The sequence below is a fragment of the Sinocyclocheilus rhinocerous genome, unplaced genomic scaffold (genome assembly GCF_001515625.1).
Source record: "Sinocyclocheilus rhinocerous isolate Xijiao unplaced genomic scaffold, SAMN03320098_v1.1 scaffold1508, whole genome shotgun sequence".
Taxonomy (NCBI): Eukaryota; Metazoa; Chordata; class Actinopteri; order Cypriniformes; family Cyprinidae; genus Sinocyclocheilus; species Sinocyclocheilus rhinocerous.
In genome coordinates, this window is record NW_015660889.1 from 83,274 (window position 1) to 98,879 (window position 15,606).

The 15,606-nt window shown below is 35.9% G+C and overlaps 1 protein-coding gene across 2 annotated transcripts in view; it reads left to right on the top strand.

Annotated features, from left to right (window-relative positions):
* The window catches only part of LOC107725869 (SH3 domain-containing kinase-binding protein 1-like), a 64,258-nt gene that overhangs the window by 7,885 nt on the left and 40,767 nt on the right, over positions 1-15,606 (top strand). For both annotated transcript variants that reach the window (XM_016535273.1, XM_016535274.1), the window contains exon 2: positions 10,144-10,301. In XM_016535273.1, coding sequence (XP_016390759.1) covers positions 10,144-10,301 — 158 coding nt within the window. The remainder of the gene's footprint in view (positions 1-10,143; positions 10,302-15,606) is intronic.

Below are 15,606 nucleotides of genomic sequence, written 5' to 3' on the forward strand. Positions count from 1 at the left end.
ACTAATTGTTTAAGGCCATTTCGCGATTTCAATCATCATACAGTAACCAGCAACAATCACCCCTTCCTCTTCTCATCGAAGACATACGATGCAGTACTAATACGATGCAGTACTAAACAGTCTCTCGCTGTCGGTGCTTGTAATGATTTTTGCGTCTTTCTCGGACAGTTTTAAATGCTTCCACACTGCTGACATGTTTGTTGCATTGCGCCTCTCACTCTACGCTGGTTGCTATTTGATCGCGTCACATCATTGTTCGGTACAGTTTATTCTGTCTTTTTCGCTTATTCGGCCGAACACCGAAAGAGCTTTTTTTGCTATTAAAACAGTTAACATGTTGCGGTTACCGAACATTCGGTGCATCCCTACATACTACATCATTTAATGGCATGTTAACTGCATGTTTTATGCTTCTGGGAAAAGTGCGTCATTTTGCATCTTGCACCATTTGTTTGTAAGTTTCTCTGAATTCCTGCAAATGACCCAAGTCTAACCCACATAATCAGTGGCTTGGCTGACACATTTCGAGAAGCCGGGACACATGGCGAGCCACATGCGGTCATGCATTTAAGAGGATCGTCCCCTTTTCTTCTGTAAAGGTCCTGTAAATTTGTGGTTTGTCCGCCAGACACTAGGGTTGTAGTGGTATTGGTATCATGTATATCATGATATTAAAATTGATGGTTATGATACCTCGTAGGGGTGGGCGATATGACCAAAATCTTATATCACGATATGAGTCATTTTATTTCACGGTAACGATATATATATATCACAATATAGTTATTTTTGCTTAAATAAGGTATTTATGATATCAAAATCTGATACCATTGAAATTTCATAATTCTTGCCACCGGTGTCAATATCCCCAAAAAACTAATATTAGTCTAAAAAAAACAACAACAAAAACTCAAGCTCACTGAACACAAGTGAACAGTCAGTGAGCCAATTACAAGCAATAGGATAAAAACCTACAGTTAGAACAAATAAAAAACAAATGCTACATAATTTGTATAAAGTAATCAAATGTATAAAACCACTGTATATTCTTCACAGTGTAAATGAAATATATATTTCTTCATTCTAAAGTTACAAAAGTGATTTAGTCAAGAGCAGTGAGAGATTTTCTCTATTTTCTTTTTGATTTACATGAATGACAAACAGCAGGAATATTAGACTGCTATCATTTTAAGACACATACAAGTGTGTGTAACCGTTCAAGGCCCATAAAGCAGCAAAAATAACTCTGTTCAATACTCCCGCACTCTATGAGCATATGTGTGTGCGCCTCTTTGATAGCGCACAGAAACAGTCTCTCAGACAGCACGTGTATACTGCGAAATTAGTTCTAATCTTAGTTGCTGATTGCATTTCAACGGCTTAAAATCACTTGTTTTTAAACAGCAATACTTAAAAATGCATGCAAACGATAAGTTTTGCATGACCACGGAGCACAGCAGCATCACATGAGCGTGTAACTGCAATAGAGACGATAGACCAAAATCTGTACCGGTTAGTCGTGTCTACCGGTATATCGCCCATCCCTAAACATTTGCTTACTTATAATGCAGCCGAACAGAGACTATCACCTGCACATGCACATTCCCCTTGACTGCCAGTCAGAGTCTCAACTTGCACCCCACGCACACATATGCAGCAGAGAAAATGTCTGAGAGAACTGAGGCTGATGCGAGGTAACTTTAGATATCCCAAAAGCACTCAGATGCTCCTTTTAACATTAAGTACATTTATATCGATTCTTAAATCTCAGTATCAGTCTTTTAGTCTATTCTCTTTTCAGTTGATGTGCGAATAAAGCTTCTCTAAACATATTTGTCGACACTTCTTCCATCCAATAATTGCTATAAGCTTATATCAATGTACCAAATGAGAGGGTTCCCTGTAAAGTTTACAGCATTAGTTGCTTTTTTTATTGGGAAACCATGAAATCATGAAATCGTTATCATGCTTTTTTGGCAAAATACAAAATAAATACATATAACAAATAAAAACCTTTAGGAATATTGCTGTGATTTTTTTCATGTTTATTTAATCCATTCAGAAGCCTAATTTTCCTGTCTCAAATCTTAATAATAAAAGACTTAACAGATTTTATTTTTACCCACATTGTATTAGTACCATATCAGTAATAAGATGGTGTTTTTTCTTTTATCAGTATAATATTATATGTATCGATATTGGATATTAATTGTACATGCTTGTGTATTTCCTATTTTACAACTCAATTAGCATAGCAATAATTTAACACCTAAAGTTAATCTTGAAAAACACATTTATAAATTGAACATCCATTTTCATACTGCACATTATAATGTTGTGATGCCTAAATTCAGTTGTAGCATTTAAATCTGTTTATTTATCTATTGAGTTTTAATGTTTTATTTAGACAAATAGCATGAAATTTGCATTCAGCAAATGGGTTCCCATGGTAATGTTGACAGACGGCTCTGGGCTCTAATACTTATGTCTCTGGTCAGGTGTGGTTGAGATTCAACTACGCCCGACCTGCCCACATCACATAAGCCGATTAATGTATATTCATCTCAGTGTTATTTCCTATGTTGTCTTGACGAGTGACGACAGATCTGACTTCAACTCATACGGATGGACATTGATGTGTCCTAAAGGGGTCATATGATGCGATTTCAATTTTTCCTTTCTCTTTGGAGTGTTACAAGCTCTTGGTGCATAAAGAAGATCTGTAAAGTTGCAAAGACTAAAGAGACCACAGCGCAGTGTAGCTAGTGAAATGGGTCAGGAGTCAGGACTATGCCTGCGATCACAGCAGTGTTAATTTTGACAGCAAATTTTGATTTAGTTTTAGTCATAGTCTTTTGACTTCTCGTCAAAACGGACAATTCGACATCATTTTGTGTGTAATTCTCCGTTCATGCGACGCGAAAGAGTACTCGCGCGCTGCGAGACACGCTTTGTGTGTACAGTGTCTGCGCTCAGAAAATCGGACCGAATTGAGTTCTCTCTTGCGTCGTCAGATTTATCCATATGTCTGCTCTTCTCTTACTCCCACGTATTGACATTTTTTGGACGTTTTATGCGACGTGCAGCAAGTGTATTTTAGCTTATGTCCCGCCGGTTCATATGTAGGCCTACGCATAACCTCAGACGCAGCAGATTCGTTCTGAATGAATCTCATCCCAAATCGTCCCTCCCTAACATTTTCGTCTCGTTTTTATTCGTTGACAAAAATGTCAATAGATTTACGTCATATTTTTTGTCATTCAAAAAGAGTTTTAGTTCGTTATTGTCTGTTGTTGTCGGTGAAAAAAATGTCGTTGACGACAATTATGACGAAAATTATTCATCAACGAAATTAACACTGGATCAAAGCACTGCTCTAAATGTACTGTAGTATGCTTGTGTTGGAATCTGCTATATTTCGCAGTGGTTGTTTATGCCTGTGCCATTTTTGCAGTGGTTATATGCAGTTACATTCGGCCTACAGTTCAATCTGAGGTGTGCAATAAGTCAGGATGGCATGAAATGGTTTGGCTGCGAACAAAATCAGCCGTGTTCTTCTTTTTTTTTGACTCATCTTGCAGTCATTATGAGCCGTTCGCACCTAATGCTCATCCAGTTAGACTTTCGCCAATGTAATTAATTTAATTCATGTCTGTTCCATTTAATGCAATCTAATACTGCAAATTTGATTAACCTTTTCGAAGGAGAGGTAGTCGGTCTGAGTCAGTATGTGAGAATGACCAATTAAAATCATCTGTAAGCTACAAGCTCCCCATAGACGAGAACAATGAGGGATTTTCGTTCAGCTCAGTCACATCATTAGCCAAAAAGGTTGTTCGCACAGTGCTGGAACATTATTGATCTTGTTCTGAATCAATGAAACCTAACAATAATGCTTGCAAGTCTTAACTTATGCAGTGGATTATGGGTATAAGGCTTATATGATGGGGTAATGGATCAGGCCTACATAAATTTACTCGGTATTAAAAATCGAGTGTGTTGTTGTTTAATGCATGAGCTCAGAGAGTTATGCTGCTGTGAAAGCGCATCACATGGTTTCACTGAGGTCCTCTAATGCAGACAAACACTTGACTCACATTAGTGCAAATCAGCTGAGTCCAGGCACACAGGCTAAAGGAGCTATTTAAGAAGAGGAATATTTATAGCTGCTCGGGGAGATGACCAGCACGCAATGACGCTGGTTTAAACAATACCTCTAAACACGTGGTGCATAGGTCATTTTAAACATGAAATGAGGAATCACATGACATCAGAGTCAGGTGGTTGACCTGTTAAACACTCATAGTCCTTATTTAGCTCAAATGTTGTTGTAGGAGTTATTCAATTTTTATTTTATTTTTATTTTTTTTTCTGGAAAAAAAAGTGAGTGGTGTTTGCATTGCATACACTGCAGTGCTTCCAGTTAATGGACACTATTTGGCCTTTTGAATGAATTTTCTTGTATATTTTTACCTTTATGGGGACTTTTTTGATAAAATATTTTATTTAAATTAATTAAATATAAATAGTAGTTAAATATATTTAATATATTGTATTATATTTTAAATAATATATTTTATTTATAAAAATAAAAATAAAAATGTTCTGTTACATCAGTTACTTTAGTGCTGTCAATCGATAAAAAAAATTAACTAATGAATCGCAAATTTTTTCTGCAATTAATCGCGATTAATCCCATTCCCACCTAACATACATTAAAGTTTTTAAATATACTTTTATATTGCAATAATTTCACATTAAAGACAGTTATTTTTTATATTTGTTTAATGGTATCTTTTTTTATGACTGAAGGCCAGTATCACTGATACCAATACTACTGATGTCTCTATAAAATAGTTTTTTCCCCTAATATTTAACCATCAACTATAGCCGTTCAACATCACAGTATAATTGAGAACTATCAATTTGTACATTTATTGGACTTTTAAAAAATAACTTCTAATTTAAGTGAACTTAAAACAATCTTCACATAAACCCATTATAGTAAATGTCATATTTAGGCCTACCTGTGCCCTTCAGCAGAAATATACAGAAATTTAAATGATCAAACACTAAATTCTAAATTAAATATAGATAAATCCTTAAAGCTATAAAAGTTATTTATTTCCTCTTTTTTTCTTTTTTTTTGTTTGATGAACAGACATCACAGCAGCTGGTTAGTAGGTTGTTTTGGCTGCTATTTCTTTAGGAGCTGCTGCTGCTGAACGTGACGCTGATCTGACATGCATCGTATTTTCTCTCAAAACTCTTTACCTTTTCTGACACACTTCAGGTCTTAAAGTCTCTACTAATGAACTGACGAGTTGAATCGGGTGTGTTAGATGAAGGAGACTAGGTGCTAGGATGCTCCAGAACAGTTTTGAAAACCATTTCAGAGACATGTTCTTAAATGTGACTCAAAAAAATATACATGCACGCACAGTTTTAATTAATTTTACAACTTTACAACTTTAATTGCCTTTTTGGTAAATTCATGACTTAACTGACCATGACATTGCATGCACTTAGTTTATTTCGTGCTTTGATATGAAATGACATGCTACAGCGTGCGGCGACACGCGCTACGAGCACAGTAAGCCTACTGTTTCCGCGCTCATTTGACTCGCGCCTGGTGCTATATATATATATATATATATATAATTTTTTAATGAATAATCTGTTATCCTTGATGTCAAATAGTTCAATATAATCAATTAATTAACACAAATTCTGAGTAATTATTTTGAGAATATAGTTCCTCTTACAGATAAAATTCAATTATCAAAATATATTAATATATATTTTATTAAAAATATATTATTTTACATCAATTACTTTAATTACACAAATAACACAAAATTTATATATTTATTTTATACATTTTTCATTTGTTTTTTTTAATAATCTGTTTCCTTGATGTCAAATAGTAATATAATATTATAATGAATTGATTATAATATATATAATCAATTCATCAACACAAATTCTGAGTAATTATTTTGAGAATATAGTTGCTCTTTTGAGAATATAGTTTCTAAAATTCAATTAACAGAAAGCAGTCCCCATATTTTGAATTTCTTACTCCGGATGTATCATAATATATGTATCAGTATCAGATGTATCAGTAATATGATAACTGGATCCTGGCTAATACTGTTCCAGTCTCTTTTGTGACCAATAAAAAAGCAGAAGAAAGACAAGAATCAACAGGAAACGGCTTTGTTATTTTATGGTTTTGTGTTGTTGTGTGTAAATGCGTTTGTGTGGGTCAGTTGAAGAAAGGTCCAGCTGAAAAGTCAGACAGAGGTTGACATTTGTGGGTGTGGCGGAGATTCAAGACAAACTCAAGTATTCTCAGTGCGGGGGTGTAAGTGTGGGTGGGAGGCTTTTTTGGAAGATGTTTCACCATAAACATGGCAGCTGTGCTTTGTCACATCTTTAGAAACTCAAACAGCTGGAAGACAACAAAGAGATTGAGAGCGAGAGAAAAGACACTGCTCAAAAGAAAAACACAGATGGACCGACTTGACGGTCATCATTCAGAATGTTATCAATGTCTAGCATAAAGTCTTTTAAAAAATAAAAGATCCAACATTGTGTTCCTAGCCTGTGGAAAAGTCAAGGATGGATAGTTGTGATTTAGGTCATGATCCAATGTATAGGATCTATGCCTGCAAAACTCCACAGAACGCAGCTGATTTCCGGTAAAAATTGAATGTCCATCATTTATCAATTGTATGCATTTCCCAATCATTGTATGTTTGTTTTATTATATAAATATATGTTTATATATTCATTTTATATATTTAATTGATATTAAAATTGTATATTTTATATATTTATATATTTTTTTACATATTACATTTTATATATTAAATGTTATTGTTACATATAAATGTAATATATAAATTCCTTTATAAATTAATTTTTTTTAGCCAATACTGAAAATTATTAAAGGGGTCATATGATGCTTTTTTAAAGATCATTATTTGGTGTATTTGGTGTAACACCCTAAATTGAATAAATACTAAAATGGAAAACTAATAGCTTTGTTAGTTTAGGCATCCCAACATTATAATTTACATTATGAAACATAGAAAACGATTCTTTTGAAATATTGGCCAGTGAATATTTAGTATTGACCAATACAATAGCCTACATAAAAAATACCATATTATGAAAAAATCAAATAATACAAAATCATATGATATGAAAAAAATCATCAATCATATTGGCTGTTAACCAGTACTGTCCCGGTATATTGTCCATTCCTGTTTATTTTATGTTTTTGATTAATTTAAGTTTTTTAAAATCGAATTCTACACTTTTCCCAACAAAGCAATGGAGGAGGAAAGGAGAGAAAAGTCTGCAGAGAGTCTGGCTGGGCCTGATCAGCCATTAGAGATGATAAATCTCCATATAACAATACAGACTGTAGCATTTCTGTATTTATATGTGTGTGGGTTTGTGCCTGTAGGTTTTTTTATGTCTGTGCATATGCGTAGGCGTGTTCCACCAGATGTTTGGAAGTATTTGTTACCTTTGTGTTTGTTATGGCTGCGGGCTGACCGATTTCTGTTATACGATCTCATGCTTTCCTCCCTGCACAGCTCAGCAGTTTCCAGAATATTCTGCAGGGTCATCTGAGGGATCCTATAGACCAGGGCTGTCCAAACTCGGTCCTGGAGGGCCGGTGTCCTGCAGAGTTTAGCTCCAACTTGCCTCAACACACCTGACTGGAAGTTTCTATGCCTAGTAAGAGCTTGGTTAGGTGGTTCAGGTGTGTTTAATTAGGGTTGGAGCTAAACTCTGCAGGACACCGGCCCTCCAGGACCGAGTTTGGACAGCCCTGCTATAGACCATGCATTAATGTATTTTTGAGTGTCTAATGGTAGGTTATCGATACCCTTGTAAATGGAGTGATAATCCGGGTGGGTCGGTATCCGATATGAAACCTGTAGTCAGAGCTGCCATATAGATCAAACATCATATAGAAGTCACAAAGGATGTTTGCAGTGTCCTGCTGTGTGTGTGTGCATTGCATTGGAGCGAGGCGTGGGTGTGATCTCGTCTTGTGTGGCATGGCTTGATGACTCATAAACGCATCATTGTGATGTTGTATCTCCATCTCTCATCCCCATCCTCACGGTAACCCCTCCTCACCGTCATGACCTCATGCAAACACACAATTCAATTTAAATCCAAAGCTGTGAGGATGACATTCTCATCTTGCACTTTCCTACCAGAAATAGCACATGTGTAGTTCACTAGAGTTCAAAAAGCTTCTTTTTAATATTATAAGCTGTAACGGGAAAATATCTTGTCACTTTAATTTCTCGGATCCTTGTTTTGTTGCTTTCGCTCCTGCCTTACATCTCTATCTCACATAGAGTAATCCTCCTATCTGCAGCGAAAACATGATGCCTGCTTATGCTCCAGGGGCCTATTAGCTCTTATCCCTATGGAAGGACTCATATATTTCTCTTGCTATCTCAGTAAATGTTTTATTGCTGTAAATATATGATTAAAATAAGTTATGATATTGTCAGAGCACATATAAAGTATTTTTTTGTGGTAAGCATCACTATTTCTATTGTTCATTTGGGGATTTGCATAAACCTTAAAGGGTGCAATGTGTAATTTCTACACCATAGTGGCAACAAATGAAATTGCAATAAAAATAAATCATTGTGATTAAAAGTGTTTACAGTTGCGATTTTCTCAATCAAGGACAAATAAAATGGGTGAAAAACTCCCTTAGACTTACTTATATCGAAGAATATCCCAAGCCATATCTAGAGACCAAAATATCATAGTGATTTGGGAATGGGCTATTTTGACTTGAAATAATAAGCAACTGCTCAAAATGCCATAAAAACGCCCAGGACATCACTTAGCAACACCCTAGAAACCATCCAGAACTCTCTAGAATCAATTAGCAACATCTATAAACCATCTAGAACACATTAAAGTCACTTAGCAACACACTAGAAACCACCCAGAACACTCTAGAATCAACTAGCAACATCTATAAACCATCTAGAACACATTAAAGTCGTCTAACAACACCCTAGAATCAACTCTGAACACAGAAGCATAACAACTCACAAAAACCTTTCAAACGTTTTAGTGCCCACATAGCAATGCCTTGGCAACCATCCTAAACTCCTTATAATCACCTAGCAATGCCTTAGAAACAATCCAGAATACATTAAAATCACTTATCAATTCCCTAGAAACCATTCAGAATACATTAGAATAATCTGGAAACACCTTATAAACAAACCAGAACACATAGCAGCATTGTAACACACTAACACACTCAAAAACACCTTAGTACCAACATAGCAACGTCCTAGCAACCACCCAGAAACCGCTTTTATTACTTAACAACACTCTAGAATCCATCCAGGACACCCTAGAATCACCTAGCAACACACTAAAAATATTCCAAACATAAAAACAGCCTGGCAGCCACCCATAACACCCTAGAATATCTAGCCATGTCTTAGAATCACCTAGCAACATCCTAGAAACCATCCAGAACAACCTAGATTCACCTAGCAACATTCTAAAATATTTCAAACATAAAAACACCCTAGCAACCACCCATAACACCCTGGAATTATCTAGCCATGTCTTAGAATCACATAGCAACACCCTAGAAACCAACCACAACACCCAGGAATTACATAGCAACCCAGTAGAAACCATCCGGAATACTTTAGAATGACCGACCAACCAAGAGCCATTCAAACATCCCAGAACACACAGCAGCATAACAACACACTAAAAACATTTTAAACATCTTAATACTTACATAGCAACACCCTAACAACCACCTATAACAGCCTAGTGTTGTTGTTACCAAAAACAGGGTCTCTGTGGGTTGCATATGTTGAATCACAAAAGCCATATTTAAAATGTTTGCATTTTCTATAAGACCAAGTGTAATGATCACAACTATATCTTGATTTTTATAAGCGATATAAATGGATGTTGTGTAGATGGTGCTGTCATTTTCATTCAGTGATGAAAGTTACGTGTCTGTGTGAGTCTTGTACAGTAATACTGTATATCCTGCTTCCTGCATGTAACCATGACCTCTAAATCGCTCTGTTTGTTTTCCTCTCTCTCTCTCAGTGGAAGCCATTGTGGAGTTTGATTACCAGGCCCAGCACGATGACGAGTTGACCATCGCTGTCGGTGACATCATCAGTAACATCAGGAAGGATGAGGGCGGCTGGTGGGAGGGAGAGCTGGATGGTCGGAGGGGGCTCTTCCCTGACAACTTTGTCAGAGTAAGTGCTGAACTCAGCATTTCCCTTTTGACCTTTCCCTGCAGGAGGTAGTGGACGGACTCACAGCCTAGTCTCACCACAGGTCATCGGTTCTTCGCCTTAATTTAGCATAACCAAGCTATCAACACTTTTTTTCAGAGTGTGAGTGAGTGCGCATAGAGTGTTAGGGCTGAGCGAAATAGCAAAAACACTTCTATCTTGAAATTTCACACTTTTGACAGTATCCAATACATATCTCAATATGTACTTTGAAAAGGTTTTTAAACATTTTTTCAGTCAAACATGGAATATGACCAATTACACTACCGTTCAAAAGTTTGGGGTCAGTACAGTAAGATATTAACAGTTCTATTTACTGAAATTTTTTTTACTATGTTACGAAGGATTGCTATTTCAAATAAATAGTGTTCTTTTGAACTTGCTATTCAATGAAGAATCCTGAAAGAAAATGTTTGCACAATGTTTCCACAAAAATATTAATCAGCGATGTTTACAATGTTGATAATAATAAGAAATGTTTCTTGAGCAGCAAATCAGCATATGTGACCCTGGAGCACAAAACCAGTCTTAAGTCTCGGGGGTATATTTATATCAATAGCCAAAAATACATTGTATGGGTCAAAATTATCAATTTTTCTTTTATGACAAAAATCATTAGGATATTAAGTAAAGATCATGTTCCATGAAGATATTTTGTAAATGTCCTACTGTAAATATATCAAAACTTAATTTTTTATTAGTAATATGCATTGCTAAGAACTTCATTTGGACAACTTTAAAGGCGATTTTCTCAATATTTAGATTTTTTTTTTTGCCCCCTAAGATTCCAGATTTTCAAATAGTTGTATCTCGGCCAAATATTGTCCTATCCTAACAAATTAATGGAAAGCTTATTTATTCAGCTTTCAGGTGATGCATAAATCTCAATTTTGAAAAATTGACCCTTATGACTGGTTTTGTGGTCCAGGGTCACATATTAGAATGATTTCTGAAGGATCATGTGACACTGAAGACTCAAGTAATGGCTGCTGAAAATTCATCTTTGCCATCACAGAAATAAATGACAATTTAAAATAGAAAACAGTTATTTGAATTATAGTAGTATTTCACAATATTACTATTTTACTATATTGTTCAAGTAAAAGCAGTCTTGGTGAGCATTGGAGATGACTTTCAAAAATAATAAAAAATCTTATAGAGCCCAAACTTCTGAACGGTAGTGTAGATTTAAAATGTTAATTGCAGTAAAAATCTAATAATTTAATCGTTTTTTACTAAGGCGCAGTGATGGACAGTTATTTTTACAACTGAGAGTTTACCTTTCAGACACAATTTATGGGAGGAGAGTATTTAAATAAATCATGCAAGGTGATTTACTAAGATTTGCAGTAGTCAGTTTACTATTATAAAACGGATAGTTCCGGTCCTTGATTCTGATTGGTTGAGCCGCGTTCGAAGCTGTTGTAAATTACACTACAAACATACACCTTTGTTTACTTCTGTGTGTTGGTCGGCAACCACTTTGTTGGAACCACAACTGTTTCTGAGGAACTACATTGTTTGGTGGAAGAATACTGTTTTTATTAATATCATTACACTTTATTTGCTCTGTTTTATTCTGTGAAACCTTACTACATATATGGAATAACCGTTTTATAAAAGCAATAAGCCCCGTGAAGCCGTGGTTTACAGAGAATTTATAACAGCTAAGAGACGTTGTTAGGCACTTCACGTCGTGCTTAACAACGCCCCTTAGCTGTTATAAATTCACTGTAAACCATGGCTTCTTGGGGCTTATTGCTTTAGTATTTCGCCATTATTTAACGTCCAAAAAAAGCATGTCTTAATATTTTGCACTTGTGTTGCTCTTTGTTGAATGCATTGGTCATTAATGTAAATGAGCCGGCTTCATCTGTGTTCTATAATTTGTGCTTTGTCAGTAGATCACCCGCAAAACTTTCCACTCCCGTCTGTGCTTTTATGGGATTGGGTTCTCACACTAATTTGCCCTGTTTAGTACATTTGGCGCTGTATCTCCAAACAAAAAGTGCTTTAAAAAAGAATTCTACATGTTTTGATGCCAACAAGTCATTGCGAATATATATTGAATTTTCATCACATCACTTGTTATATTGTTGAGCTATATTGTTGAGTGTGTGTTCACAAGTGTGTATGTTTGTGTTGAGCTGAACTCAGCAGGCCACTAATGCTGACTGTCAGAGGATGGAGAGGTTGTGTGTCGGTGTGTGTGCTGCTGACTGGAAGAGTATTGGTCACAGACGAACAGGATGCTAGTGTTGATTTGGAGAGAAAGTGAGAGAGAGTATTTCTATGACTTGTGCACTCCCTCTGTGGCTCTCTCTCCAGTGACACCAGTACATCAGGGGCGTATTGCAGAAGGAAACCTGTGAACTCCACCAGCAGATTGTCATGAGCTCAGGTGTGAGGAGTCCATGAAAGCTTGTTAGCGTTGTAGCACTACATCTTGTTAGCACCAGGAAGCCATGATATATAAGACTCTTTCTAATCACAGTGGGATAGGTTTTAGTACTTTATTAGTACAGTTCTCTTTGGACACTCCTTTTGTTTATACAGTACTGTAACAATAATACCACTAATATTGGTGTGAACTTTAGTGAAAATCATGTGGTTGGCTGAAATGTTTAAAAGTAAAGTCTCAAAAGCCCTTGTGTTTTTTATTAGTTTTTGTGTTAGTAGTTTTATATTTTGCATGTTCTATAACCCTGTTGCAAGTAGGGTTGGGTACCGTTCACATTTTACCGGTACCTGAATTTCGGTGCCGGTACCCAACGGTACCTTTTTTCGGTACTTTACTCTCTGTGTAATTACAAAAACATTTATTTCAGTGAAAAAATAAGTCCAAAAGTCTCAATTTCAACATTTTGAACAATAGGGCCCACCCCCCAGAAATTCTTGTTTGAATTTTTCTGAAAATCAAATGAAGGCATTAAACATTTGTTTTAAAACAAATGAAAATTTCTGGTTTTAATTTCGATTTCATAGCCTTCAGCTCGTCTGTAGGTCTGTAAAAGATGCAGTTTATGCAGTGTACAGAGAGACTCTACAGCTTCGTGAGGTCACTTCCTTTTCTATGGTTCATGGTAGAGGGAAGTGCAGACTTCCTCTGATGGCACTGAGGAAGGGTAGATGCTTAACAGTGAGACGGTGTGAAATTCAACGGGTGAAATTTAAGCACACTTTTCACAGCTTGAGCACAACCGATGAACTCATTCTGAAGACACTAAAACAGTCGTCATGTAATCATAGTCAAGTTATTTCTTTAAATCTGATGATTTTCTTCACAGGCTGTGTAAACTTGATTATAAAAATAGGTAGTGGGATAGTTCACCCAAAGTTGAAAACGTACAGTATAGTTTTTCTTTTCTTGCAGTGAAAGTCAATGGGGTCCATTGTCGCTCCCATTGGTTATATGAACAAAACCGTTAAAACATTATTTTTTAAATGTCTTCTTTTGTGTTTCACAGAATAAAGTCAGTCATACAGATTTATAGGAATAGTTCATTCAAAAATTATTTACTCACCCTCAGGCCATCCAAGATGTGGATGAGTTTGTTTTTATCATCAGAACAGATCTGGAGAATCTTAAACTTCCTCAGCAATGGATCCTCTGGTGAATGGGTGCCATCAGAATGAGAGTCTAAACAGCTGATAAAAACACAAGTAATCCACACAACTAATAATTTAACGTCATTAAGAAACAAATCTATCATTAAGACGTTTTTAACTTCAAACCATTGCTTCTGGGTAAAATACGAATCCTCTTATTACGATATTGCTTTCTTCAGTGAAAGTCGTCTGAATCAGGTGAGAAATATGCACAAATCAAGCACCATTTCCAAAACAAATATGTAAGTAGATTTTGATGTGACAAGACAACAAAAACTCATTTTCATCTTTAATAAGAAAACATTTTAATGTAACTGTTAGATTAATATTACTGTCAATTAATCTGCCTGTTATCACATTGTATCATAATAACTTGTTTACTGCTACCATGCCTATTGTATTTTGTTAGCATGCTGAATTTGAGAAATGGCTTCTAAACGAGCTAGAGCGACATTTCCATTCTCAAAATGGTTCGGATAGTTACCATACACCCACACATCTTGCATAATTGTTTAAAATAAGCGCAAATCTACCTTCGAAATGGTTGCTCACGAGTATTTACACATCCAAGCCCATTTTCAGAACAATAACGCTAACGTAAACAGCAGATTTTGGCTGCATTGAAGTGTTTCAGAAGCGGTTGATGATGCCTGCATACTGAAGCAGGGCCAGTTTTGTTATGTTCTCTCTGTGGGTTTGGATAGTGCTGAGTTTGGGGTATCAGTAAAAAGGTCTGTGAGTCATATTTCCAACTGAACAGCTCAGAGTACGGCTCACAATGGTCTTGGAGCACCCGAGCGAGGTCGGAACATTCACACTTATTTGTGTTTACGCTATCGTAAGTTACGCACCGTGTTCAGGGTTCAGCAGCTTGATGGCCTTAAATGTTTAGAGCAAAAGCAAGATGTGTGAGTGTGAGCCAACGTGCTGGCTTGTATTGAGATCGCTTCTAGAGGAAAGTTTTGTTGTTCAAAGGCCGCTCTTTTGGCCTGTTTATTTTGTTGATTGCTATCTGATTGGGGTTTCTATTTATACTTGACCACATAAATACATTTCCAACAAATAAATGTAAATCTGGGCCTGTATTCACAAAACATCTTAAAGCTAAAAGTAGGAGAAAATCTTAACAGCGTTAAATAATGGGCGTGTCAATTCTAAATTTAGGACTCTAAATTTAGAAATGTTAAACATTTCTACAATTAAAAATTTTAGGAAATTTTTGCTCTAAGAGTATTTCACAAAGAGTTTTAGCACTAAAACTAGCTCCTAAATCTGTGAAAGGTTAGGAGTAGTGAAGAGGACTCCTAAGTCACTAAGATCAAACCACAAACTATCCTAAAATGGCTGTTGCCGGCAATCTGCCTCTGAATGTAAACATTTTAGAAACATTTGGTGATAATGACTTTTTAAAAAGGTATCGCCTTTGGTTTTGGAGGTTATCCCAACTCTAAATTTTCCTTCGATTATATCCTTGTTTTCATTAACCAGTTGGGCAAGAAATAACAGCTGTTCTTGCGTCCATTATTATTATTTTTTTTTACATTTGCATGTATTACTATCAGCCATGATTATTCTACTCTGTTAATTAAAAGGCTGTTTATATGCATATTCACTAATTGTTTATGAGAAACATACATGTAAGAGGCTGACAATTAGC